At 37.3% G+C, this 27,021-nt stretch overlaps 5 protein-coding genes across 5 annotated transcripts; 2 read left to right on the forward strand and 3 right to left on the reverse strand.

Moving 5' to 3' along the window:
- Positions 1-50: 50 nt before the first annotated feature.
- LOC137584575 (histone-arginine methyltransferase METTL23) lies at positions 51-1,004 on the reverse strand. Its single transcript, XM_068300032.1, has 2 exons — positions 759-1,004; positions 51-679 (listed from the first exon to the last, which is right to left on the reverse strand). Exons 1-2 carry the CDS (start codon positions 876-878, stop codon positions 56-58), a joined length of 744 nt encoding a protein of 247 aa, XP_068156133.1. The 5' UTR covers positions 879-1,004; the 3' UTR covers positions 51-55.
- Positions 1,005-1,232: 228 nt separating this feature from the next.
- IKKbeta (I-kappaB kinase beta) lies at positions 1,233-4,118 on the forward strand. The gene is made up of 5 exons (XM_068300033.1): positions 1,233-1,451; positions 1,650-3,076; positions 3,134-3,300; positions 3,379-3,756; positions 3,815-4,118. Exons 1-5 carry the CDS (start codon positions 1,337-1,339, stop codon positions 3,846-3,848), a joined length of 2,121 nt encoding a protein of 706 aa, XP_068156134.1. The 5' UTR covers positions 1,233-1,336; the 3' UTR covers positions 3,849-4,118.
- Positions 4,119-4,432: 314 nt separating this feature from the next.
- Positions 4,433-5,568, forward strand: Jhbp5 (Juvenile hormone binding protein 5). Its single transcript, XM_068300034.1, has 4 exons — positions 4,433-4,584; positions 4,666-4,985; positions 5,040-5,094; positions 5,159-5,568. Exons 1-4 carry the CDS (start codon positions 4,494-4,496, stop codon positions 5,467-5,469), a joined length of 777 nt encoding a protein of 258 aa, XP_068156135.1. The 5' UTR covers positions 4,433-4,493; the 3' UTR covers positions 5,470-5,568.
- Positions 5,569-5,590: 22 nt separating this feature from the next.
- Positions 5,591-6,621, reverse strand: Jhbp4 (Juvenile hormone binding protein 4). The gene is made up of 3 exons (XM_068301979.1): positions 6,486-6,621; positions 6,105-6,345; positions 5,591-6,029 (listed from the first exon to the last, which is right to left on the reverse strand). Exons 1-3 carry the CDS (start codon positions 6,619-6,621, stop codon positions 5,591-5,593), a joined length of 816 nt encoding a protein of 271 aa, XP_068158080.1.
- A 3,091-nt stretch (positions 6,622-9,712) lies between these two features.
- pnr (pannier) lies at positions 9,713-14,752 on the reverse strand. Its single transcript, XM_068300187.1, has 4 exons — positions 14,689-14,752; positions 11,005-11,613; positions 10,639-10,933; positions 9,713-10,566 (listed from the first exon to the last, which is right to left on the reverse strand). Exons 1-4 carry the CDS (start codon positions 14,713-14,715, stop codon positions 9,833-9,835), a joined length of 1,665 nt encoding a protein of 554 aa, XP_068156288.1. The 5' UTR covers positions 14,716-14,752; the 3' UTR covers positions 9,713-9,832.
- Between the last annotated feature and the right edge of the window lie 12,269 nt (positions 14,753-27,021).

Genomic DNA, 27,021 nt, shown 5'->3' on the forward strand with positions numbered 1-27,021 from the left:
TTGAAACTTTAGCGTGTGGGCATTTCTAAAATATTTTAAAGATTCACGCATGAACTCACAAATCGTTTATTAACGGAATCGACTTTTCGCATCGTGTAATCTCAAGCAAATGTATTGTATGCCCTCCCATAGATTCCATTAAATCTACACCCGAATCTTTTCCTAAATCGTCCATGTTAACGTTAATGGGCAACGCCTGTAGTTTCCACTTCTTTAGCAGCGCCTCAATTGACCAGTCTGCACTTCGTTCCTGATACGTGAATATGAATTTTGCATCGGAGTTGCGTTCCAACAGAAAGGCTACTGTCACAATAATGTCCTCGAAAACGCTGGGATCGTAAAAACAATCGGCGGCTATAATCAAATCCAAAGCAGGCAGACGAAAGACACTGTTCAGTAAGAGGCCCCAGCTTAGACCGACAACATCGATATCCACTCCAGGCTGCAGATGATTTGCGAGGCAGGATTTGCGTATATGAGCCAGAGATTTTGGCAGGATGCAGTTATCTGTGAGAACGACTTGAGCGTTGCACTTTGCAGCCAGAATCCCCGGCAGGGCGGTGCCACTTCCCAACTCTAATATACGCATTCCGGACAGGGTTTCACGACGTTCCCACAAAAAATAAGCCAGGACTGGAGCACAAGGCCATGTGTAAAAGGAGTAGGCGCCCTGTAGCAACTGTCAGTAATAAAAGGAGATGGAGATTCATTGATGAATGTTATTATTTTTCTCGACAATAATAAGAGCTGCGTTTTACCTCTGGGATTTTGATTTCCAATTTGCCAGCGTTGCTGCTGAAGATAAACTTTCGTATATGTTCCGTGCTGCTGGCCGCAATTTCATTATCATCACTGCCGCTGTTCATGTGAAAACGCATTTTAACACACAAAAACAGCGGAAAATATATCTTTTGTTTACAAATTTGTTTACAACCTGCTAGCTTCCCTAGAGATGTGCAGATCTATCGATTGTGAAATTCAGAGATGATACAGGTCAGCGAAGAAAGTCACTGTTTTCCGATTAGCGATTTACAATTGTTTTTGTATTGTTTTTATTCAACAACGTACTAAAAATTAGCGATAAGTATTAAAATATATGTTTCAAGAATTAGAAACATAACTAAAATTCAGTCCTTCTGTCCAAAGATTTATTTTACCTTAGTGTTTACAGTCACAGCCACTATTGTCCATCCCTTATGGAATTCGATTAACGACATCTATAAGTAAATTGCGCCGATTCAGCTGATCGTAATATTTCCTATTTATATACAAGTTTTTCTTGACCTCGACAGTATGGAGGGGTTTTTCATCCCAAGTTGAAGAAAATTTAATCACAATGGCACTGTCAAAGTGGCGCAGTTTTAATGAATGGCATTTCCAAAAGAAGCTTGGATCAGGTGGATTTGGAGAGGTTCTTCTGTGGAGAAATGCATCTACGGGCCAAAGCGTCGGTAAGTTTAATACTCTTTTAGACCCTAGACAAGTTTTACACAGTTGTGTGTGCATGTGTTTGTGCGTGTATGCAATTCCTAGAATTTTGGCTGATGCAAGCAAAATTTTTGTTGTTGGAAATGACTTTACAAACCAATATGGTCAATAATTTTATTGATAAGTTATTCTGCGATTATTTCTGTTAATTTCATTGGCAGCTACAAAACATATTAGAGAACCGATATCGTTGGGTGCAGATCAGCAGATTAAACTGCATGAGCGCTGGCAGAAGGAGTACAATTGGACACGCGAATTCCCTGATTTGGACAGCATAGTGTCAGGACTTAGGCTGGAAGAGAAACATCTGGAATTTGTCCAATATTTAAATCGGACACATGCATGCAAATTACCAGTGATTATATTAGAGTACTGCGATGGTGGCGATGTGCGAAAGCGTCTGCAGCTTCCTGAGAACGCCAATGGCTTGTGTGAGCTGGAGGTTAGGCGGATTTTGGGGTCAATGCGTAATGCCTTGGATTTCCTACATTTCAAATGCAAAGTTTGTCATCGGGATTTAAAGCCGGACAACATCGTCATCCAACGAGGTCGCAATGGTGAAAAGGTCTATAAACTCACGGATTTTGGTCTAGCCCGCCAATCGCCCGACCAAACTATGCTTCAGAGTGTGGTTGGCACTCGACACTATTTCGCACCCGAGGTTTTAGAAACAGGCAAGTACAACAAGTCGGTGGATTACTGGTCATTGGGCATCATTGCCTATGAGTTGAGCACTGGCACTTTGCCATTTATTCCCCATCAAACTCCAAGAGTTATATTACAACAATTGCTCTTAAAAAAAGATCAAAAATACATAGCCATTACCGAGGATCCTGTTTCAAATCAATTTAAATTTCACACAAAGTTGCCTTTGGAGCATAAATTAACTCCGTGTTGGGCCGAACAACTGGAGCAGTGGCTGCCACTCGCCCTTGAAACTGACTATAGGAAACGAGCCGCAACTGATGAAGTACAATTGCCAATAGTTTTCAAAAAACTGGATGAGATTTTGCAGATAAAAGTCTTAACGATTTTTGTTATTAGCAACTACAAGCGTTTGGCTTACATAATCTCCCACAACATGAACATGGTTGACTTGTCTCTACTCATTAGTTCAGATACGGGTATACCACAGCATTTAGTTTATTTTATTCTTCCCACTGGTCATCCGCATAAAACGCTAACTTTAACCACCCGTCCCTCGGATCTGTATGTAGAGGATTGGTTGCACAACAGTCATGAGACCAAGCATCCTCCGGTTATGTTGTACGTAGTCCATGCTATTGACGAAGGCACTCTTCAAGCCGCGGAACCGAAAATCTCAAATTCAATGAAATATTACAATACTCCCGATTTTCGAAGTAATCAATCTTGGGTAATGCAGCACTTTTGGTTGGTAGTGCATCATTTTGCCAGTACTGAGCAGGAGAACTTGGAATTACTACTTCTGGGCCTACGAGAATACGCTATGTTTCTGCAGGATGTTCTTATGCAATATCGTCCATCGATTGATAATTTGATTGAGCAGAGACTGAAGGCTGCTGGAGCCTACGAATTTGTAAAGAGACATCTGCAAATTGTGGGCACTGTAAGTAAATACAAATACTTTTCTGAAATGTATTAATGGTTTCCTTTTTCTTGTTAGCCCCCAAGCTTAGAATGGTTGAAATTGGAGGAAAAGTGTAGGGTTATTTTGGATACGGTCGATCGAGCCAAAAGCCACTATCTCTCCAATGTAAGCAACTCAAAGGAAAAGGAGGACAAAACTCTGCAACTATGTAAAACTTGGGTTAAGAAAGATGCATATAATGTGTGAGTATTGCATTTAAAGAATTTTCATCGTATACAAGATTGGACTCATCAAAAATGAATTTGTGTTTTATTTTTTAGCACATCGTTGCAACAAATTCAAGGCAGAGCAAATGAGCTGGAAGAACTGAAGAACCATGTCATTAATACAGCTATTAAGCGTGATAAGTTCTTGAAACACGCCGAGATAAATAATCTGTATACCAGTCTTCTAAAGCTGAACGTACATTATATTAAATTGGTTAGCACATTGGACAGCTGCCACAAAAATCTAAAAGAAAGTCAAGATATACTGCACAAAATGTTGGGGACTCTGATGCCGCAAGTGCAACCTGAGTCACCGGCGGTGTTCGAATTAAGCAGTTTAATGAACCATTTGAGCGTCGATATTTCAGTCAATTCTTTTGAGGATTCCGATACAGACGAATTGATTAAGGATTCGCTGCGATTAGAGCGACTGTGAGTGAACCTATATCCCTCTGTAACTATAATTATATTTTATGTATTTTCGTTTCAGTATGCGGGGAAACATGGAGACTGATCAGGTGTAGTTTTTGTCCTTTGTATGTTTATCTACATATTAGTGGAATTCTTGGTGTCTTACATGATGATATGATCGTCTAACCCTTTGTCAAATTTCCTTTTTTAACTTGAGAAAAAGAACCGTGTGTTTCTAAAACATTTTTTTTATTAATTGTATGCATTTATTGTAGCTTTCATGGAGATCATGCTTTACTTTTTGTTATTTCAGTAAATTTTTTTGTTCAATGTTATGTCATACATAAATATATACATATGTAGATATATGTTTTTTATTAGAATTTATAAAGAATCAGAATTATCGTTTTATTTTCTTAGTTATGAAATCTAATTAACTTGGCGGCATACTATCCAAGTTTCCACAAATTAATGTCTTTAACAATTTTAGTCAGAAACATTGACTTATTCCTATTAAAGCTACAGCTGGTTGTTTAAAATGCCCAACTATACGATATTTTTATGTACATCTGCGATATACATATGCATATAGTAATATACATATAACAAAAAGCCAGAGACAGACTTGGTTAACTGAAACTGCTGAGGATTGCAATGTCACGAGAAGTAGAAATTGCAAACGCAGCAGAATAACAGATGTACATTAGAGCCGGCTATAAAAGCCAATGCTATAGCCCAAAGAAATCACAGTCGGAACAATGAACTGCTCGAGAACACTATTGCTGCTGCTAATTACAGGCCTTGGTTGCCAAGTGCTAGCCAAACCGAAGAGCAAATCTAGACGACTGCGTGAGTAAATATTGAAAAAATCTAAGAAGATTAAGATTATTAAGATAATGCCCATATTTTAACATTTTTGTATCTATCCAGCTTCATTTCTAAAGGTCTGCTATCGTGATTCTCCTGAATTGAATGAGTGTGCCAAAGAATCCTTCTTGGTGTTGAAACCTCGACTAATGGATGGTATACCGGAACTATATATTCCACCAATGGAACCACTAGTTGTGCCCGAAGTGAAAATGGATCAAGACTCTGGAGCTATCTATCTACATTCAGTGTATAAAAATGTGAAGATTACGGGCATATCCAAGCATACGTTAAACGATTTGAGAATTGAGCCAAGTAAGCACATATTTGTGGTCTCAATGACGTTTCCTCAATTGCATATGGAATCGGATTACAGTATTAAGGTAAGGTAAAGTATAACATTTCATGGTGAAGATTGACAAAACATTACACTACAGGGTAAAATTATGATGATGCCGCTGCTGGGCGATGGACGCTGCAAGGTGGATTTGAGTAAGTCGGTGTAACAGGTAGTCGTTTTTAAATAACAATTCGCAATTGTCTGTGTTCTATTTAGCCAATATTACAATGGATACTGAGCTAGTTGGTCAGGAGTACAGTAAACATGGATCTACATTCTTAAGGATCATTGACGTTAAAGTTAAGTACGAATTGTCGAATGTTCATATGCATCTGGATAATCTATTTAATGGAGACAAGGCTTTGGGCGAGCGTATGAATGATTTCCTTAACGAAAACTGGAAATCTCTGGCCGAGGAAGTACGTCCTCTGTTAACAAAAGCTTTGGTAGATATTCTTCGAGCCTCCATTGACAAACTGTTCGAAGTGTTTAGCTATGATGAGTTGCTGCCCAAGATGAAAGAGTAAAGGCTTTTTTCCTATTTATATATGTACATATATGTACGTTTATATGTTGATTTAATCATATTTTTGTAAGTGCAGAATAAATTAAATTAATGTACTGAATGTATGATGCAATGGCTTCAACTTAGACTAGCCACAGTTTAGTGGGTATTTTTGAGAAGACATTGTTCCACAGGCCATGGAATATGTCAGCCAAGCCGAGCTCGAGATCAGGCCTTAGTTCAGCTATAACTTCATTGCCATTCTGATTTAGAAACGTATTGATCGATGCAGCCAGTATATCATTGCCATTGAAAAGATTTTTAAGGTGAATACGCATGGCGCCCACTTCGAAACTAACTTTCATATCGTCGATGTGAATAATCTCATCACCGGTTTGAGTCTCATTTATTAGCGATATTTTTGTGAAGACATTCGTGTGGACATTCTTTAAAGCCATGGCTACGTCTCCATTACCAATTAAGGGTAAGAGCAAAATATTACCTTTAAGATTATATTTGGCTCGTATGCGCAAACGTGGCAATTCCAATTCAAAATTCAAGTGTCGTCTATCCAGATCCAGACTAGTGAAAATAAAAACATATGTAGATTTGTTAACTCATTCATTTTTATCTAATTCAAGAATAGTCCTATCTTACCTTGCTCTTCGCACTGTGGCATTTGAGGGACCTCGTATGACTAGATTTTGAAATCCACCGGATAAAACTAAATTTCCGCTACCTTTGCTTACGGACACCTGGTCGATATTAAGTGGCTCAAAACTTTTCACTCCAATCTCCGGTATGCCAGCGGCCAAAGCAGGAAAACATCCTTCAAAAAAACTGCGAAAGCATTTGTTCTCATTAGGATTGGAGCGCTTGCAGGTTTGCAACCATGATGCTATTTATGATAAAGACCAGAAAATATGTAGTGATTGATATATATGAGTTTTTAGAAGTTATAGCCCCTTTTATATTTCACACATTTCCTAATATTCTTTCGAAATTGGAAATTTTTCAGACTGACTCGGTCTTACTTACGTCTCTTTTGCAATGGTGGCTTATTGTTAACAATCTCGCGCGTATAGGCCGCTGTGTCTTGTATTATGCAAACAAGAGTGAATACGTATACACTAAATACCAATTTCCAGTTATTTACTTTCAACATGATATACATTATCCTGAATACGCACTGAGACTCTCAAATTGTTATCCGTTACAAGTGACCGTTAACAACGACGCTTGAACCCCAAATGATGGGACCTGATCCGAAAAGAGTTGTACGAAAGCAAAGAGATTACATTGCTTTATAGTTGCTGTGTTGGTTATATGGCCAACAGCCAGTTTTTTTCTCGGACTCTCTTGCTGTGAATTCCGCAATTTGATGTTGAGTCGGTTGTCTGAGTACCGATGAGATTGACCATAACCTGACATCGTTGGCTTATATGAACACTTTCGGCCTGGCTAACATGCAAAGGTTGCGTTGTTGTCTCTATACCCTCTCAGTTTTTTTGGCTTTTAAATATGGGATGGTATATTGGTTTGTTTTATTTAAAATCTCATGTTGAAATGTCCACAATGATGATATGTAGGGTATTTTAAGAGCTTAAACCCGTAAATGTTAAGTTTTACCCATGGATTGATATTGGAATTCGGATTTTCATTTTGTTTTCAACTCTTTACTTTCGTTTAACGCCTTGACGCTTTGACCAAACCAATTTTCAACTTGTGGTTGTTGCGCCACCAATTTCGCCACGCCCCCGATTTCCCCTTCATCACTGTTGCAATAGAGGAGAAAGAAACACAGAGAGCAAGATCAAGGAAAAAAAGAAGCTGTTCACCTGTTGACTACTTCTGGTATTACGCAGACAACATTTTGCCTTGCCGCCGTCCACTTCACTGTCATGGGTGTTGTCTGGTTTTATACCCTGTATAAATTGTATGATGGGGTATATGTAAATCGACCAAAATTCACATGTTAACACAAGCAGATCCCGTTAATAGTTTTTCAATGACCCAGCTTCATTATTTTTCCAGCTTGTTTCAATTAATTGGCTCTTAAAAATATTTACAGGTATGAAAACTTTGCTTTGATTATAGCTGGTCGGGAAAGCCCGATTTAGCTAGTCGAATCTAGGGTTTCTTTCAGTCGAGCCAATGACACAAAGTTTGTAACATATTTTCTGTTCCATTGCCTGCATTTTAGGGGCAAGTTTTTTACCTCTTTGGCTCATTTGTTTGTTACGCAGTCGCCGTAATCAACATTGTGACCGATCATTTCTGGCCTCAAGCAGTTGAAGTCACAAACATGCAAAGTCTCCCACATTGCCATTGGGGAATTATGTGAATAATCATCATTATCAGCTTTAGTTACAGCTTCAGCCTTAGATCCAGGCTTACGTCCATTATATGTCTATACGTACTTCTGTGTATGTGTGTATCGTCGCGTGCGGAAATTACCAAATTTGCTGACACTGAGCTTGGGTTGTTGCAACCGTACCATTTGGCTAATGCTTTAATATGTCCGATTGCGTTAACTTTAATTGTCGCCCACCTCACAGAGTGTCCCAAACGGGAATAAAGTGAATTTTGACATTTTTGAATGTGATTTGATCGATTTTTGCATTTTCTTTTGTGTGAATTTGACAAGAGTAACTTTAATGTGGTATTTTACAAATGTCGATAGGCATTTAAAACCAATTGCGAGAGCATTAGTGTAAAATCGTTTAAATTTTCGGTCAGATATATGTTAATGCTTATTAAGTCTATTTATATGCACGTCAGATATGCAAAATTGTCAACGTACTATCAATTTTAATTATCAACAGTGGCAATGACCGATTAAATTGAACAAGTGTTTTGGTTGGAACTAAAATTATTGGCATTTATTTATCTCTAATTACCTTTTAGTAATTGCAAAAAGGGGTTACTAGAAACAAGATCGATATATGTATATACGCTAGTCGTATTTAATTTATAAATTCATATTGGAAAACTTTAATTTCCAGTTTTGTTTTATGTAGTTTGCTTTCAGGCTGAAAATGAATTTGCAATTCACGAAATGCGTTAACATATTTTATTCATTTATAACTTTAAATTTTTCTCCCAATGAGAATGGCAAAAGTTTCGGTGGAGCTTTCTTTGTTTTTTTCACGGGAAATCACAATTTTATGAAACGGTTTCCCATAAGTTTGCTAAGTGCACAAAAAAGCTTTGCCGCTGTGTACGTGACGGGAGTCAATATCAGTTTCGGATATCTTATCACTGTAAAATCGATTAGTGATGCTAATTGACATGGCCTTTGAGATCTTCAATACTTTAATTAATGAGGGAGTTTTAATAAAGCCCAAAATCGGATCTTTGGAACCAGAGAGGGTAAAAAAAATCGCTATCGAACACGGTGCCAACGAACTCAATGACTTCCTTTTCGAAAAGCGAAACACACAATTTGAGAGTGAAGATTCTTTCAGGGAGTTGTTGAAAAAGTCGATTATTTTGCCTAGTCGAGAGCATTTCTTTCAAAACCTAGTGCAACAAAAGGTTCTCAAGAACGGAACGAAGCTTGTTTTGTTTGAAATTCAAGATATTAAAAGCCTTCATACCGAAATCGGCACAACGGTTGAACATTTTTCTTACTGGTAAATCCTATGTTTCGGTTTATGGACAGAAACTTGCTGCCCCAGGATTAATGCAAAGTGGCAAAGAGGTGTCTAAATTGACTGGCAAAGAACTTATAAATGCTGTGGAAAAGAAAACTGTGGCTAAGGCAGTTGCAATGAACTGTCCAAATTCTAGTTGAAGGCACTAAATTTTGGATATCATGTAATATTGTACTTTCTATTTTAGATGTATGTATTTCTTTGTGTGTGTATATATTATGTATTAATTTGATTTGTCGTCAATAATTAAATAGTCAAATCCGATATCTTTGTTAAAATATGATATTTTTTAAGATTTTGTATGAATAAATATTAAGAACTATTGGATTTCACTATTGAGTTTGGATTCTACAAATGTTACAGTGTACAATAGAGTTTACTTTTGCCATGGGATTAAAACAAAAATTAACTACTTAGTGATTTGATTAGATTAAATATTTATTAAAAGCAAATACATATTTAGATTTAATTTACTTTCTAGGACAATACATATTAAATGGCTAAATGATTTTTTAGGACATCGTACATACTTACCAAGACAAAATGTGATCAGAGTCTAAACTAGATTTGTAAGAATTAACGAAACACGTGTAGTTGTAATGTGCGGGGGACCACATGTAATTTGTACAACAAATTTACAATCTTATACTTGATATTAATCTATGCGCTAAAGTCTTTTCAATAGGGAGGAGGGTTGGTGGTAGGAGATCACAGAGCAGAGCCCTTGTTTCAAGAAGACGCCATTAGTTTGGCTGCCTGGATGACATTATGCTGATGATGATAGCCGGCCAAATCGCTGGCTCCTCCGCCTGCCATGGCAGCCGTTGACGCAGCTGCCGCACCACTAAGTGCCCCAAATGATGCGCCAAAGTAGCAATTGTTCACATAGTCGTAGTTGGTGGCATTCGTTTCCGTTTTAACGCCATAGGCAGCAGCAGCTGCTGCTGCATGCAAATGATGGGCCATTCCACCCACACCCACGCCAACACCTACACCCATTCCACCCATTCCGCTGACACTCATGCCAGGATGGCCAGGCTGATGATGGGAGTGATGATGATGATGATGATGTTGATAATGCGGCGAGGGTGTTCCATTGCTCAAAGTGGGCGTGTCGGGTGCAGTTGCATTGCTGCTGTGTGTCGTGTATGCGGAGGCAGAACTACTGCTACTGGGCGTGTACAGCTGAGAGCCCGTAGAATGCAGTTGCCTTGTATTTAGTTGCGGTTGATGACTACCACCAGAAAGTGTCTGATGGCTCTGTGTTTGCTGCTGCTGCTGTTGCTGTGTCCCCTGGCTCTGACCCGTGTTCTGGGAGTAATGCGGAAAACATTGCTGATGCGATTGCTGTTGCTGATGCGTTTGCTGTTGTTGCTGGGTATGATGCTGATGCTGAGTCATTTTTAAGTCCGTGTGCAACTTGTTGATTCCATGCCGCTCTAGACTAAGAGATGGCTTCAGATCTGAAGTGAGAAACATAAATATACACATTAAATCAATCATTTTAATTCAGAAAATTGTCTTTTTACACTTACCATGCTCCTCCTTGCACTCCTTAATGGCATCGAGACTTGTACCGCCAACTGCTCCTGTTCCAGTACCCGCGCCAACTGCAACGCCCACTCCATTGCCACTGCCCGTTTTTTTGGGTTTCCGTTTTCGTGTCTGAATTCCATCCTTGCGCATGGCCAATGGCCTGTTGACGCCATGTAGTTTGTAGTACAGTCCACAGGCGTTGCATACTGGTTCACCATCGTTATTGCGCCGCCAGAGAGTGGTGGTGCGAGTGCCACAATTGGTGCAGCATAGTCCAAGCCGCCGAGTAGCAGTCTGTGTGGGAGATATAGTCATTGATTAGCATTATAATGCTTACTACAAATCTTTGATTTTGGATTACTCACTGCACTCACCAGGCGCTTGCTGGGCTTAATCAACGGCCTGTTCATGCCATTCATTTTGTGATACAACCCGCAAGCATTGCAAAGATAGTGGCCAGTCCCATCTCGCCGCCAGAGTGGCGTCGAAATGGCCCCACAATTGACACATTCGCGCCCCTCTCCAAACTGAAAGTCCATGGCACTCTCGTACGGTGATGAACGCTGGAAGCCTGTTGGATCGTAGGCACTGCGCCACGATCCCATCATAACGGCCGCATTCTGTGTATAAAACTGCGCCGGCAACTGGGCATGGGCCGAGCCAAAGCTGTCCGTGGTCCAAGCGTTTTGTGCAGCGGCGCTACCAAAATGAGCTGCCACATGGTTGTACTGACGGTTTGAAGGCACGTAGACCGGTGCGTTGACCGCCTGCTGATGATGGTATCCCGAGGCGCCAATGCCAACACCCACTCCTGCGCTGGCTGCTGCTGCTGCACTACCCGCTGCGGCAAGATCTGTGTAGGCAGCTGCTGCTACAGCACTCGAATGGTACATCTTGGAGCTGGCAGCGGCCGCAATTGGGGCCACCTGCCTGTTCTGATAACTTTCGACGCTGGATTGCTGATCCGAGGTAGACTATAAGAAATTAAGCATAGATAATTTGTAAGTATCTTGTCATATATTCAACTCAAACATCTCCCTCAACAGCTTTGCTCTCATTGGGCAACTCATCACTGATTGGCTGGCAGCCATTTTGATTTCGAAATCTTGCAACCATGTACAAGAAAAAAGGGAGGGAGTGCACCAAGGCGACGAGAGCAAAAGAGAGTGGAACTCGTTTTCTGCCCTTTAGCAGTTCCATCTCGTACAAATAATGGCGCTCTGCATAAGTATGTGTCTATATCTGAATCTGTATCTCTTTCTGTATATAAGGGCATCGTCAGGCGTTTATCTCGTGGCACACTGCAGTTGTTTGCCTAAGGATCAATATAACCTAGGCCGAATGGAAGATTAAATACTCTTACACTTTACCTTTAAGATAGTTAGAACGAAATAAATTTGATTTCGTTCTTTAAAAATTAATGAAGATTTATGAATTTAAGATTTCAAAAGTTAATTAATAAGTTTATTTGTTTTTGTATTGATCTTTAATATGGAATCCATTTAATAGAGTGGAGAGGTTTGATCAGAATACTAAAAGTGATATGAGCAAATAAGACTGAAATCTATGGAACTGTTCCTCATTTAAGTAAGCTTAAGATTTGTGTTTGTTTTTATAAATTACACAGTACAACACAATATAAATTTTTCTACTGTTTACTAGTTTGAGTGTGCCAATCCCAATCTCAGGTTTTTCCATCTTGAATAGTAATGAATATATAAATGAGAGCCTATAAGCTAAATATCAAAAATAGTCCTAACTTCTGCTCATTCCTTTTAAGTCAAAACTGCTGAAAACAGAAGCCAAATGAATTTGAAATATCATTTTTTCTTTAAAATTTTTGACTTTGAAAGTCTATATACAAACTCTAGTTTATATTGACGATCTATCTTATTGTTAATGCATATGAAAGTATTGATGATTCTCGGTCAAGTGAAATATTGAATACAAAAGGGCTAAAGCTGTATAGAATTTTAAAATTAATTCCTTATTGACGTTTAACGTCAGTTTAGTTACTAAACTATAAACCATTAAAACTAATCACCAAAAACTGTGTTTAAGAACTTTTTTATTTTTAAAACAGAATTAAAATACTTAATTATCATGAGAGAATAACTTTAATATTATTTGAAAGATAATCAAATGTATTCGGTTCAATTTTATAATATTTTCATTATTTTTTTTTAATATTTAGACATTTTGATACTTTCAACACACAACAATCATATCGAAACGATAATAATTTTTCATTGTTCATTCAATATTTTTGCACTACATCAAAAAGGCGCTCAAGTGCCGCTGTCTGTTTATTTCGTTTTCGAAATATGAGTTTTTGAGTTTCAAAATGCTATTGCTGTTCGATTTGCTTACAAAAGTTCAATAACCAAAATGAGTCGAAAGCAACAACAGCACAAACAATGAAATCTGTGCCTCACATCAAAATCAATTAAGGCGCCAATTGCATATTCTTATTTGCATATATGAAATATATGTATGTATGTATGTGGATCCTACAGAATAAAAAAAGCAAACAAACCAGAAAACATTTGACGTCTTTATCTTATCCCAGATATTTAATGCGATGATGTATGAAATTTTTAATTTTGAATTCATTTTCCTGTCTTTCTTTTTGACTTTTTGGCGCTCTTGTTCTTCAAACAGATGGCCTTAGTTCTCAATATAATATGGAAAACTTGCCGACGGCTAGAGTAAATGGCAAAACAATGAACTTTTGAGCTAAGAAATGATTTGGCTTCTCTCAAGTATCTGAATAGGTAAAACTGATGACAAATGAAAAATCTAATCTATGTCGTAGATGAAAATTATTCTGTATAGTTTTGTAATATTTCATTAAGTTAGTTGAACATTTGCTAAGTAGTAAAAATCGGTAAAAGCTTGGCAAGTCCAACAACGGCTATCAAAGAGTTGACCACGCGTTCATAATAATGTCGCTCCCTTTAGAAGATCACTCGATCAAAGGGAGCGCCATATGTGGACAAAGCCCTTGGACGGTGGAAGATCAAAGAAGTCGGCGACCACACGAAAAATTGTCAACAACAAGCTGCAGTTGCTTGAAGAAGAATCAAAGGAGAATCAGATGAAAGAGATCAACGGCATGCAAAGGATTGGTATTGAGAATCGGCGCTTATTAAAATGCGGCCTGAAAATTAAGAAAAGGTACAAGAAGCAAACACAAAAAAAATACCAACAACAACAACAAAGGAGTGGAAGAAATATCAACGCCATCGGCGAAGGCGAGGAATTAAAATAAACAGCAATAAAAAATCAATTTAATAAAAATGAACCTCAGAGAGACGAGAGCCGAAAGCCAAGATGAACCAAGATGATCCGATGCTGTTGCTGATGAGAGGACGATGAGTACCACGTTAATAATTTGTCACCGCAAATGAAGGAATAAAAACAAACAGAGAAAACCACTTGAGCCCAGTTTGAGAGAGGCTTGGCGAATGGGGAAATGGAGTGAATGAAAAATACTTAGGTTTAATGTGGATCTTTAAGTGGTTTTTTATATGTGGCTAGGAGCCATGGCAAGTATATGACAACAAGAACCGGGTAGTACATCTGGCTGGCGCTCTATGTCAAGGAAGCGATCCTGTTTTTATGCCACTCAACCTCACTTTAATCCACTTTACTTCGCTTCACTTGATGTCCTAACAACCTAATACACTTGACTCATTCATTGATCGTATTATTCTAACGGATATGAATCTCATAATTTACATACTATAATTGTCTTACTTTTTTTATTTGTTAAATATAGCCAACTAACAGTTTCGAAAACAGAAGAGTTCATTGTTTCGAAATTTGTATTTCACTGAGAGAAAAACGTCGTTTGTATTGTCTTATATCTCATTATCGTTTTCTAATTAAAGTATATCAAAAGTATCTATTTTGAATAACTACCTAAAGATCTCTCTTAATCAAATAAAAATGTTTCGTTCTAGTTCTTATATATTAGATTAAATCAATGTTTATTAATCTTTAATTTTATTTGATTCATATTTAAGAACGAAACGAATGAAACTTACATCACCATCACTTAGCAAAATGCCCATGATTTATGTCGAATTTATTTGAAATTTGTCGTTTTTTTTTTGTGTGTTTTTCGTATAGTATAATTTACTGTTCAGTTTCGTTTGATTTATGTGAACACGCACAGTTTAAAATTGTTAAATTGAAATATGTAACACAAAACACAAATACGAATAAACAATTAATTGCATTAAATTTGTGAATAATGTTTTATTACACATTTATGGGAATGTTTATTATGGGAATGTTTATTATTTTATGTGGCACCTGAAAGGTATTTTATGGCCACAATTATAGCAATAAATTATCGTAATATTTCATTGACCGTTTATTTCGTTGCTTTTGGGAGCACAACGAGACAATTCGACCGACTTCCTTGAGATGTACAAACAAACTAAAAAACGCCCGCAAAGTAAACAAAAACTTTATCCCAAAAATCCAGTTCCAGTCGCTGCCACGATGTTCGATGTACGACAATCGACGTTGACGTCAACTGAGACGCCACCACACGCAAAATCGGAAAGAAGTCAACGGCAACAACATAAAAAGTCAATTTCATCAATGGACTCAGGCACTCTAAGACCCGGGGACTCTGACTCTGACTCCGTCTTTGGAGTGTCACTTGCAGGCGTCGCCTTCACACACACTTTTCCTCTCCCTCTCGACTCAGTGTGTGTGTGTGCGTGTGTGTGAGTGTGTGCAAGCGGGACAGTAAGAGGCTCTGACAGGTAAAAATTTGTAGGTGCATTTAGCCGTCGCAAAGAGGCAAAGAACGAGGCAGAGGCCGAGGTAGAGACGCCGCTCAATTTTTATGCACACACAAAAATTAGTCAATTTCATGTAAGTCTCGTACTTGAGAAATTGAAGCCGGTTTCCGAACCGAGCAGTCGCCACAGCACTTGAAGAATCAGACAAACGGTAGGCACACTTGGAGTGAATACTTACATATAATCCCTCTTAAAGATCATGAACCCATCTAATACTCAATCTTTCTGCATCTGAAACTGAGACTCTGTGACCATCATCGATGTGTTTACTTTAGGGGCTTGTCCGGGTACAGCCCATTGTCAGCAGCTCATTAAATCTGTAACTCTGGACTTTAGGTAAAATATCATCCAGATTCTCTCATTGATTATGTTTGTTTTGCTTATTGATGATGGGCAATTAATTACAAACTAAAGACTATTTAAGGTAATATTCGAGGACTAAACGATTTCCAAATCGAGAATAATCCACAGGTAAATAGATTAAATGGTGGACATTTTCACATAGTGCTGAGTCTCCCATTAATTTAATTGGAAGATTACCATCTCTGAAAATGATTCTAGCATTTCGCATTATTAGTTAGAACTTTTGTGATTTACTCCTTATGATTACTCTAAATCAATTGGAAAAATGTGCCAAGAGGCACCCTTCGACACATTCCTATTGATGCAATAGTTGTCAAACCTACAAGGATTAACTGATGTACTTAAATATTAGCACAACTCATTAATCAAACAATTTGCTATAGTTTTCAGGTCAAAAAAAAAAAATAGATATAGCACCTTCAAAGTGCAATACAAAAAAGGTTCTTTGACAGAATGAAAAAACAACGACAACAACAACAATAACAAATTCATTCCATTAAAATGCAAAAACGAACAAAACAAAAAAAAGAACAAGAGTGAAAAAAAAAGGTACGAAAGATGTCAAAACAAAAACCGCAAGGCAGACATGCGCATATTTCAATCTACGCTGACACATCCTGCTGCGCTAATGGACCTTAATTTGTGAACAGCTTTATATATCATGCGCCAGACTCCGTTAATGTGATCATCCACACGATCTCGTACTGGCCACGGCCACTGGCAAGGGTGATTAAGTTTTATGCAGCTTATCGAGCTGCTGGAAAGAAAGAAAGGCCTATGGCTAAAACAATTGCCACGGCACGCGCTTTCCTGGAAATGGAAAAATGAAAGCAAAGAAAGAGGAAAAAGAAAAGAAAACAGAACCAGAAAAAAGGAAAGAGAGATGGTGGAAAAATTACTGAATTACTGATAACAACCAGACAAATGATAATTGCCTTGGCTCCAATGCTAATCCTTTGAGAACGAATAGAAACTCTTTGCATTTGCTGAGCCGACGATGAAATGTCACCAAAAGAAAATCACCGCCGCCCTAAGAGCCTTATATAATCACAATTTTCTATTGATGATCATCGGTGGTGATCTCTCTTTCTTTTACTTTCTATACATCTCCCTCTCTCTCCCTCTCTCTGTCTGCTTCGCTGTCTTTGGCACATTCGGCAAAGATGAAAGAATTCTTTATTGGTTTTTGTAGTGATTTTAAGTGGATTTGTGGTTCGATTCTTAATGGTGAAGTGCGCCAGTTTCATCTTCAGCCCTCTTGGTTCACCTCTTTTCTTGATTTGGATCTTTCTGGTTCTTTTTTCTGGCCCCATGTCTGCTCGTAATATCGTTTTTATTCAAATTTGTCTGTTTATTTCTTTTTTTTAAGTAATTATGAGAATATTTCAGCTGTCGCCTGACAGCGACAAAAAGTGTTTTAGGCATTTTAAGAGGGGCTTGTAATTATGGAGGGTTTTATATAGGACACGCATTTATAGTTCCTCATTGTGGTAGCTGCCGGGACCTTTTTTAAAAATGTTTTAAACGGGTATTGAAGACGTATCTAAATGAAAACGGGATTCTGGGATATGTGATCAAAAAACTATGACTACTTATACAAATAAAATTATAATCGAAAATATCAGCGTTACGCTTCGATCGTATATTGAACTCTTTACTCCATATTTCCCTTTCTGCACTCTGTGTTATCTCCAAAACATTAGAGAGAACTTTATTTAACAAACGACTCACTCAGCAATTAATCATCGCACTGCGACCCATTCCCGCCCACTCTACTTGTGTAACCGCAGACTTAGCCCGCACTTGGAATTGTCATAGAACTCACATACATACTCACACATACATATGTGTGTGCAACAAATTGTAGGCAACTCATTGAAAACACTTGACAACCCACTAAAATGCAATTGAAATGCGGCTACTTACGAATTCCAAAAGAAAGAACTCAATTTGAATAGCAGAAGATAAGCCAGAGCTGAAGAGAACGAAATAAGCATGTTTGAGCATTTAACTGATTGTTCCAATCGGTGATTTTGTGTAAAACAAAAACAACAACAAACGTAGTGTCAGTCTATAAAATATAGGCTCAACTTCACATGCATATGGACATATGGAGGCCCACTTGTGCCTTATCATTTCACTTGGGTGAATGATGGCGGAAATGGTGCCTTATTGTTATTGTTGCCACAGGCAATTTGCTGATAATGTTTTATTTTGTATGCATTTTGTTTTCTATAATTAATTAACGTAAAGTCGGCAATAAAGCAATTTTATGCTGGTAGAAAAACAGACACAGTCTGTCAAAGCAAAACGTAGAGCGTGCGAAAACCACTAAGCGGGAGAAATGCAAGTAAAAAACGAAAGACTTAAGCGACAAACTTGTTTTGTTCTCAATGTCCTTTAAGCCTAGATGAAATGATGCTGATGCTGATGTGATGCCGATACTGATTTTGATTCTGATGAGTGGCGTCTAAATTAAGCAGCATTCTTTGTTTGATCTTCACCGCCAACATTTTCCATCTCTTAATCTGTCTCTCTCTCGCTCTCTCTCTCTCTCTCTCACATTTGCGACCACACCGACTAATAGTGGGCTCCAGTGACAAGTTTTCGGCACGCGGGCAGACAAATGCCATACACCAAATGTGTCCAAGGAATTCAAATATGCTCGACATGGGTGCTCTCTCTCCCTCTCTCCTTGCTTCTCGGTTGACGGTTCGTCTGTCCACCATGTCCATGCCCAAAGCTTTTAAGTGTCTTGGCGTCAAGGCGGCTTATATTGTCCCCTCTCCGCTGCCTTCACCTCTTGTCTGTCATTTACATTTTTGTGATCAACATAAGACTGAGAGAGAGAAAGAGAGAAAAGGAGTGAGAGAGGCGAGTGAATAGTGAGAGGGGAGCGAACCAATTAATAGCTGTATAAAAAATTTACATTCGTTCGTTTTTCGTTTCTGATTGCTGTGAAAAGATCTCGCCCAATTTTCAAATTTTCCTTTTGTATTTCGTTTAATTAATTAATTACAACTAACGCAGAGCTGTAACTGTTTGATTTTTTATGATTCTTGGCGCCAATCGGATGATAAATGCTACCGGAATCAGTTTATCAGAAACCCAATTTTATATTTTATGAATGTACGCCTTATCGTTAAAGTTATAATACATACGAACAGCTCAGTTTCCTCTAAGTCGAACGATAAGCTTTTAAGATTTAAGATGGAATTCTTCCATCAACTTCTCGGGGAAATTTCCTTGATAAGAATGAACAATATTCATTTGCATACATACATATGTGTAGCGTTAAAGAAACTTTATGAATAATGACAGTTTATCGTACTGATTTTGTTTATGCAGAGAGCTAATTTGATAATGCAATGACAGCAATGTGCATAACACTTGTAACATGTTTCAAGAATTGTCGATCACACAGCAAGCAACTCAGACTGATGACGCCTGTGCACTTTGCTACCAGGAAAATGGCAGGATCAGAATTGGTCTCCTGTGCCAGGACACGAACATGCAATTACATGCTATGTGGCGTAACGCGCGGCATGAGTTTGCCGTCGCCCGTGGTGTTGCGTCTACGTCTGCGTCTCTAAAACCCCTCTGACCCATTCATTTTGGTCACATTTGACTGGACTTCCTATTCGCTTCATGTTTTTGGCCCGTTGACCTGCTTCAAGAATGCAGTAGAAATATATCATTGCCCAGTTTGTTGCTACTTTTGCGTGTTTCATATTTTCCCCTATTTCTCTACCTGTACATACATAGGTACATATATTGGCCATGGGGTATGCCTGATGTGTGTAGGCCAGCTCGTTGAGCGAGTGTTAAAAGTTGCATAATTAGATTTCTACAGTTTGTTACTTTTGCAGAGCACAGAAATTCATACACACAAATGTGTATGTGTGTGTGTGTGTGTTCATCTCTATTGAGCTATTGAGGTAGAGTTGTCAAGGCTTTCAAATTGACAAGCAGGAACTATTTGTTCATTATTCAACATTTTATAATTAAAGTAGTTAAACATAGTTATTTAATAGTTAAAGTGCAAGTATTTGTTTTTCAAAATGATTAATAAAAGAGCTTTTAAACTGAATAGTTAAGCGACGAAAATACTCAGCTAGATTTATAAATATATAATTGTAAATCTAGACTCCAGTCGTTTAAAAATAACATTATAATAGTAACTTTAAACTAATAATTTAAATTTAAACATTTATGTTTGAGAATTGGCCCTGTTAGTTTGTGTCTAAAGGATTTCTTAGGACTAACAAAACAACAACCGTGCAAACCTGGCCTTAACCTTGCTAAATGATTTCGGTTAAGATTTATGATGCAATTGTCCAAAAACAGCAACTCTTGGCCATTTAGGAATGTGTTTTTGCCCTCTTCTTTTCTTTTTGGTAAAAACCAATTTTAGTTTTATTGCATTTTTGGTCTCATAAAAGTGTCATAAATTAAAAGGCGCTTAAGCACGCATACACAGGAGTGTATGAGAGAGAGAATGCGAGAAAGAGAGAGCGAGAGAGAGCGAAGTGGAACCTGTGCCACTGGTCACACGCAGTGCTTTTGACTCATGACCTGACCTGAGCTCTTCTGGCCATAGTTTCATTTTATGACTCAAGACTAATGATTTTATTGGACATTTTGTGCAATGCCAAGAATATGCTGTCATGTTGTGTTATTGTTGTCTGAACTCTGTTTTGGCAATTTGGTGGCGCCAGCAGTTAATTGCCGAGTTTCAGGCCAAGAGTGAAAGTGCACGGGGCAAGGGTTATCGGCTAATGTCAAGGTTTCTGACTGAAAGGACACATTCTGAATACTTCTTTACATGAAGAAGTCAAAATGTTTTGTTGGTTTGTAATCTTACATTTTAAACAAGTTCAATACTTTATTATTCAATACTTTATTATCATAACCATTTTGATTTTAATTGGACATTTAAACATTTACATGCAACATGCTTACAACATCTCACATTAAGATACAAATCGATTCGGAACGATTGCCAACACGATTTTTCTATGATTTTTATATCTTTTCTTTTCGATCTGGTCTATTGTTCACTTGACAATGAGAGCCTCATCTTAAACTCTAAGATGTATACAGAGATTTATTCAGAAGCTCCATCCAAGACAAAAGCAAATCGAAACACGGCATTTCGGACAGATAAAAACGAAATGAAAAGCAGCCATAAATTTTGCACAATAAAAATGGCTGGCAAATAATAATTTTTAACTAAATCAATTTCAATTATGCCTTTTTTGTTACCTTTTCATATCGTACAACAAATTTATTTAATTGAATTGTAAATTTATTGCCTTTGACAATGCATAAACTGATTTAAAATATTATAAAAAATATCCCATAAATTCTGACATTAACGTGTTTCTTCCTTTCGTTTTATTTTGTTGTGTTTTCAGTTTCAACAGTTTTGTTTTTAATTCGATTGCTCTCACAAGTAATTTAACTTGGGCATAATTAATGTCCAAGTTCGTTTCTTTCATCTAAACCATAATTGGCATTGTTTTTTCGCACAATTGCCTTACAGATACATAAATTATCAAGGGCAAATTCTACCACAAACAACTAAATGATTTAAGCGAAAATTTTTAACAAGAAGTTGCTGCCCAAGTCAATTATGAATTAATCATTAGTAAGGTCTCGACATGGCAGATAAAATTCATAATTAATGCACATAAATTTTCTGAGTTAAGGTGTAAGTAAACTGATAATGGTTTTTGAAAATGGAAACTTTGATATTATGTATATTATTGACTTGGTCAACTTTAAAAATGGCCAACAAAATAAAAATCGGTTTTCAATGTGTCATAAATAAAGCATTTCTACATCAAAATTAAGCACTTAAATGTGTTTTCACAAATATTTCATACAGATAAATGCCTGTAAATAAATACTGAGTACAATTTAGCCATGGAAACCTGTATATACAATTTATTTTGTTAATCTCATTTTTAAAACTTGTGTGATCTGATCCATCCGTTTTAGCCAATTGGTTTTCATAGATCAATATTATTTAAATCTCTATAGATGCGTAAAAAAAGAACTGAATTTTTCCATGATAGATATTTCTAACAGATAGGAAAACCATTAATCATTTACCACTTTAGCGAAAAAAGGACTTTACCACAACATTATAGTTAGTTCTCCTATAAAAACTATAATCAAATGTTAATGATGTGGCTATAAAAACTTTTGTATATGTTTTAAAACAACTTACTTTATTTGGAATCCAAAAACGGCAATCGTTCCAATTGTAGTTTGTATATGCAAATGATGATTCCCTTGTGGCTAAATATGTCCAACTCGACTGGTAATTATACTGAATGATCTTTTTTTTTTTATTTAATTGGTTGTTTAACAAAACTTTTTAATTGCTTTTAAAAAGCATTTATTGTTTAATTTGTTTAATTTGAATTTGATTTAAGGCTATTTATGATTTAAGGGCGTAAAAAATGCGACACAAATCACACACACACACAGAGAGACACAAAGATTCTCTTTTCACTAATACTCAGGACATATTTGCATAATGGTTGTCCAAAAATACACATACAAACACACACGCAACACTAAATATCGTGATATGCCATGGAAAAAAATGTATACAAAATGCCACTGCCGAGACTCGTTTTTATTTTTATTTGATGGCAGTTGTTTAATTAATCAAAATGCGACAACAATTAAGCTAAGGTTATTTGATTCTAGTTCTGATGAAGATTAATACATTTCTCACGAATTCACCACACATTTTTGGCGACGGCTTTTCATAAGAATCAACTTTTAATACACTGACAATACGAGTGAACGCAGAGAATTTCGCGAATTCCGGAACACTTTATGGCAAGGGCACTTGAGGGTTCTTGTCCCAATGCAGTTTATTATTATTATTGCCTTCTGATTGGATTGGATACACAAGGAGAGCGAGTGAGTAAAAGCAAATGCGATGCGGCTTATTTTCGGGCTTCCGGTTGGACGTACGCTATATGAGCGACTGCCGTTTGCCGCTTGCAGTGGCTTTACTGTGGCTATTGTTGCTGCTGCCGCTGGGGCTGTCACTGTGGGCAAACAAACGAGTTTTTTCTCTCCACTGTTCACGCAAACACACACACACACACTCACATGCACACAATGGCATACACGCTATCGGGCTATGAAAGTGGGTGTTGCCTTTAGTGACTTTGGCTTTGATGGTGTTGGTTTTTGTTATCGCTTACCCGCTCGCTCTCGCTGCTGGCTAATCGAAATTTTGTGGCCATATTAAAGTTTGCTTGATTTGCTGTTTAGATATTTATATACAGTATAAATGTGTGTGTCTGTGTGTGCGAGAGTATGTTTGTGTATGCGAGAGAATGAGAATGTGTCTGTTTGTATGTGAGTAAGCGTATTGCTCTCTGGGGAACAGCCCACTTTTTTAACGGCTCTCGTGGCGTATGCGCAACATTTTTTTATTCGACCACAACCATAATTTTTATAATCATAATAATCATTTTCCATCGACAATTTATATATATTTTTTTATACATAAATTTTGTCATTGGTTGTATTAATTTCAACCAATGTTTATTTGTAAATTTATATGCGGTTTTTATTGGTATTACATTACTTAATATTCATCATAATTCTCTTTAGCCGCCAATTGAGATGACTTTGTAAAATATGTTTCCTTATTATAATTCTTAATCTTATCAGTTCACTTGGCAATTAAGACAGATGAAATTATTGTGAAATATATTATGATCTTTTATGGGAAAATATGAGATTCGTTTTTAATGATCTTTTAACACTGTTTGTACTTCAGTCATTGATTGTTTTATAACTAATTGCAAATTTAAAATTATTGTGATAAATATTTTGTTAAAAGGCTTCTAAGTTTGTGATATTAAGTTAAATTTAGCTTAAATATATCTGAGAATTTATTATCAATAAATAAGAAGAAATGGAATAGAAAAACCTTAATTTTAGCAAAAGTTCCATTTCTAAAATTAATTTTCAAACTCAACTGTCAAATTGTTTAACTCATATTCAATATTCACTTAACCGAATCAGTTTTTTAAAAATTATTCTGCAAACTAATATAAATTGCTATTATATACTGTTTCTAATCCTGGAATGAAGTAAATTTTCTTTATTTTGGATATCACATTTTGAACTCTTTTTCCTAATGGAAATAACCTTTATATATCGTCAGTGAATTTAATAAAATACCTATGCAAATTTTCGATGGATGTCCTGTAATGGGAATAAAATGCACAAAAACATGGCATATCTTTCGGGTGTAGCAAAAATGTGTATTTAAATCATGACACATTCCATGCATTTCGTAATATCAAGCCAGTCTGATTATAATTTCTTTCCTTTGGCCTTTATTAATTACACGCAAGTTTTAAAAAATCGTTGAGGAGTAGTTGGCCAGCAAGTTCAATTACCACAAATTAAATTTATTAAACGCAAACGTTGGCTAAGCTGCGATAAAACCAAATTATTTATAGGCACTGCCAAAATACAAGACGTCGAGGCAATAAAATCATATGAAAAAGACAAACGCCACACGACAAAGGCTCGCCCTCTCTCTCTCTCTCTCTTTCTCTGTCTCTCTCTATGTAAAATCTAACACTAACAAGCTCCAAATGAAATGGACTTCAAAATGCGTGTGCGATACGCGAAGCCGGACATTAAATTGCTGCAAACATGCAACAAAATTTATGCGCAACTGTAATGAAACACACAGAACAGACGAATTAACCGATGAGGGGGGCTACAACCAACACACCCCATAAAAACACACACACACACACACATACATGCAGACATAAATACAGCCAGATACCGCCACCATCGTATAGATGTGACCAATCAAAGAGTCGGGTAGCATGACTCCACCTCAAAATGGGGAACAACATTTGTTTGGGACAGTCAAAAAGGAAAAAAAGGTAAAACGAGTTTCCAGTTGCAAGCACCAGTTGGCGAGGAGGTGCCATGTCCAGGTTCAGATTCAGGTCCAGGCTGCAACACGACGTCCTGCTGATTGTCATGAACGATAGCAAAAACAAAAGTCGCTGTTCGAGTTGTGAGTGCTGGCAAACTTGCCACATTCTGGCCATAACGAACTGGAATTGAGGCTTACTCTTGGTCCCCGTCTTGGTCTTGGTTTGTCTTGCTATTGGGGTGTGGCATGGCATGGCTGCTGTTGCGACTGCTGCATGCCTCTGCAAACCGAGGGCCAAAAAGTGGTAGAATTTGTTATGGTGGCCAATGTGTGGTAAGGCAGCAAACAAAAACAACTAACCAGTGGTGATGTAAAAGGGCCATCCAGATCCTTTCCTACAATATTATGTAAAATTATTTATACTGTTTCGTGAGTTTTCAGCTGAAAAAGGTTTCAAAAATTATATTTTAATCTTCCTGAGAAGAAATCTTTGACAAATTTTGCTTCTTAGTTGTGTTAAGAAGATCATGCACTTTCCCTTATAACAACTTTAAGCTTTGAGCTTGTAATTAGTTTAGTTTTATTAACTAAGAGTTAGCTTGGTCCCATTTGTACTAAAGTTTATGAGTGTAAACCTTGATAGTGGAAAACTTAGTTGAGTTGACCCCTTTTAAAAGAAAACAACCCACGGCCATGGAAGAGCTCGTTAAGCTGGCCTTTTAAGGCGCCCACAAAAAAGTGGGCTGTGGCTACAATCCTCCCTCCTTTCTGAGCGCCTCACCATTATGGCTGCCACTTAGCTTATTCCTTCTTCTTTTGGGCAAATCTCTGGCCATGTTCTGTTTCTGTTTGTGTGGTTGTTGTTGTTGCTGTTGTTGTTGTGGAACTTTATCCATGGCACTGCCATTGCAATTAATTTTGGCATTTTGACATTTACGCTTTTTGTTTGGCGCTATCTCAAGCATACGCACATACTGTTTCTCTTTTGGTATGCTGACGCTTGATAACACACACGTATTTTGCATAAAGTGTGTATGTACATTGTCTGTACATACATACATACCTGCCTATGCCTATGTATGCATACACACACACTCTTCCATATGATTTGCACAAGAATTTTCTCACGTCAAGGGTTTTGGAACGGCGCCTGAACCGCAAGACCTTTTAATTATATACAAAACTTGTTCAACTTGTCTAACGACTTTTACTGCCAGTTGGGACAGCATTTTCAAATACCTATGCTGTCGATAAACTAATGAAAAGCTAAACGAGATACTTGCTAGCCAATTCAATAGAAGACCAAGATGATCCTGGCACTCATAGATTTAGCAAATGGACCATAATAAATAGGAATGGATTGTCAGCTGCTGGCGCTTCGTCGCAACTTTGTAGTTTTAATTCTAAGTCCACAATAAATATGAGAGAATGTTGTAAAATTTGCAGATCATTAAGCTTATCAGCCATGTAGGCTTTATGGCCAGGCCATAATGCTAGATTATTAGGCTGTTGGCGTGCTTAACAAATTGCAAAGAAGAATGTGAGATAGTGTTTACTGCCTAAAAGTTAGACATCTTTAATGGGAAATTACATCAATAAAACTTGGCTAAAAGTTAGACTCACATGCTAATTAAACATGAAACGTTTGTGGTTTAAAATATTATTAACTAATGTGTTAATATTTAAGGTAGACAGATGGAAATTTGAAATTCACAAGCTTATTGATCCTTTGCGATCTCCATATTGTATTGTATGTAAAGCCTTATGAAAAGAACACAGAAAGATTAAGCTAAAATATTTAATAATTTATACAAATGTTTGTAGAAGCTGAAGCAAAGGATCAATTGCTGGCAAATCACATGATCATTTCCATGCAACATAAACAAATCCGAAAAGATAGCACTAATTATTCCAATTGGATACACAATCGGCTTGCATGTTCGAAAGGTAAAAACAAAATACACCAGCTAGTTGAAACCAGGACTGAAGTAGAAGCCAGAATCAGACTCTGGTGGTGACATTTAAAAGCTGCAAGTGCATTAGTGTGAAACAAGGCATGAGGCGCCGTCTAAATTACATCGGGTGAAAAAGACGGACAGAGAGAAAGAGGGAGTGAAAGAGATAGACTGTGGAGTGGAGGAGACATCGCGATCAAGATCAAGTACCATTTTCAACGCTTCTTTTGGCGCCACATTTCTGGACCCAGAACCCTTTTTGCCTATATGCATTTCGAGATGCAAACCAAAAAGTCTGAG

Source organism: Drosophila tropicalis, unplaced genomic scaffold (assembly GCF_018151085.1).
Source record: "Drosophila tropicalis isolate 14030-0801.00 unplaced genomic scaffold, ASM1815108v1 contig_878, whole genome shotgun sequence".
Taxonomy (NCBI): Eukaryota; Metazoa; Arthropoda; class Insecta; order Diptera; family Drosophilidae; genus Drosophila; species Drosophila tropicalis.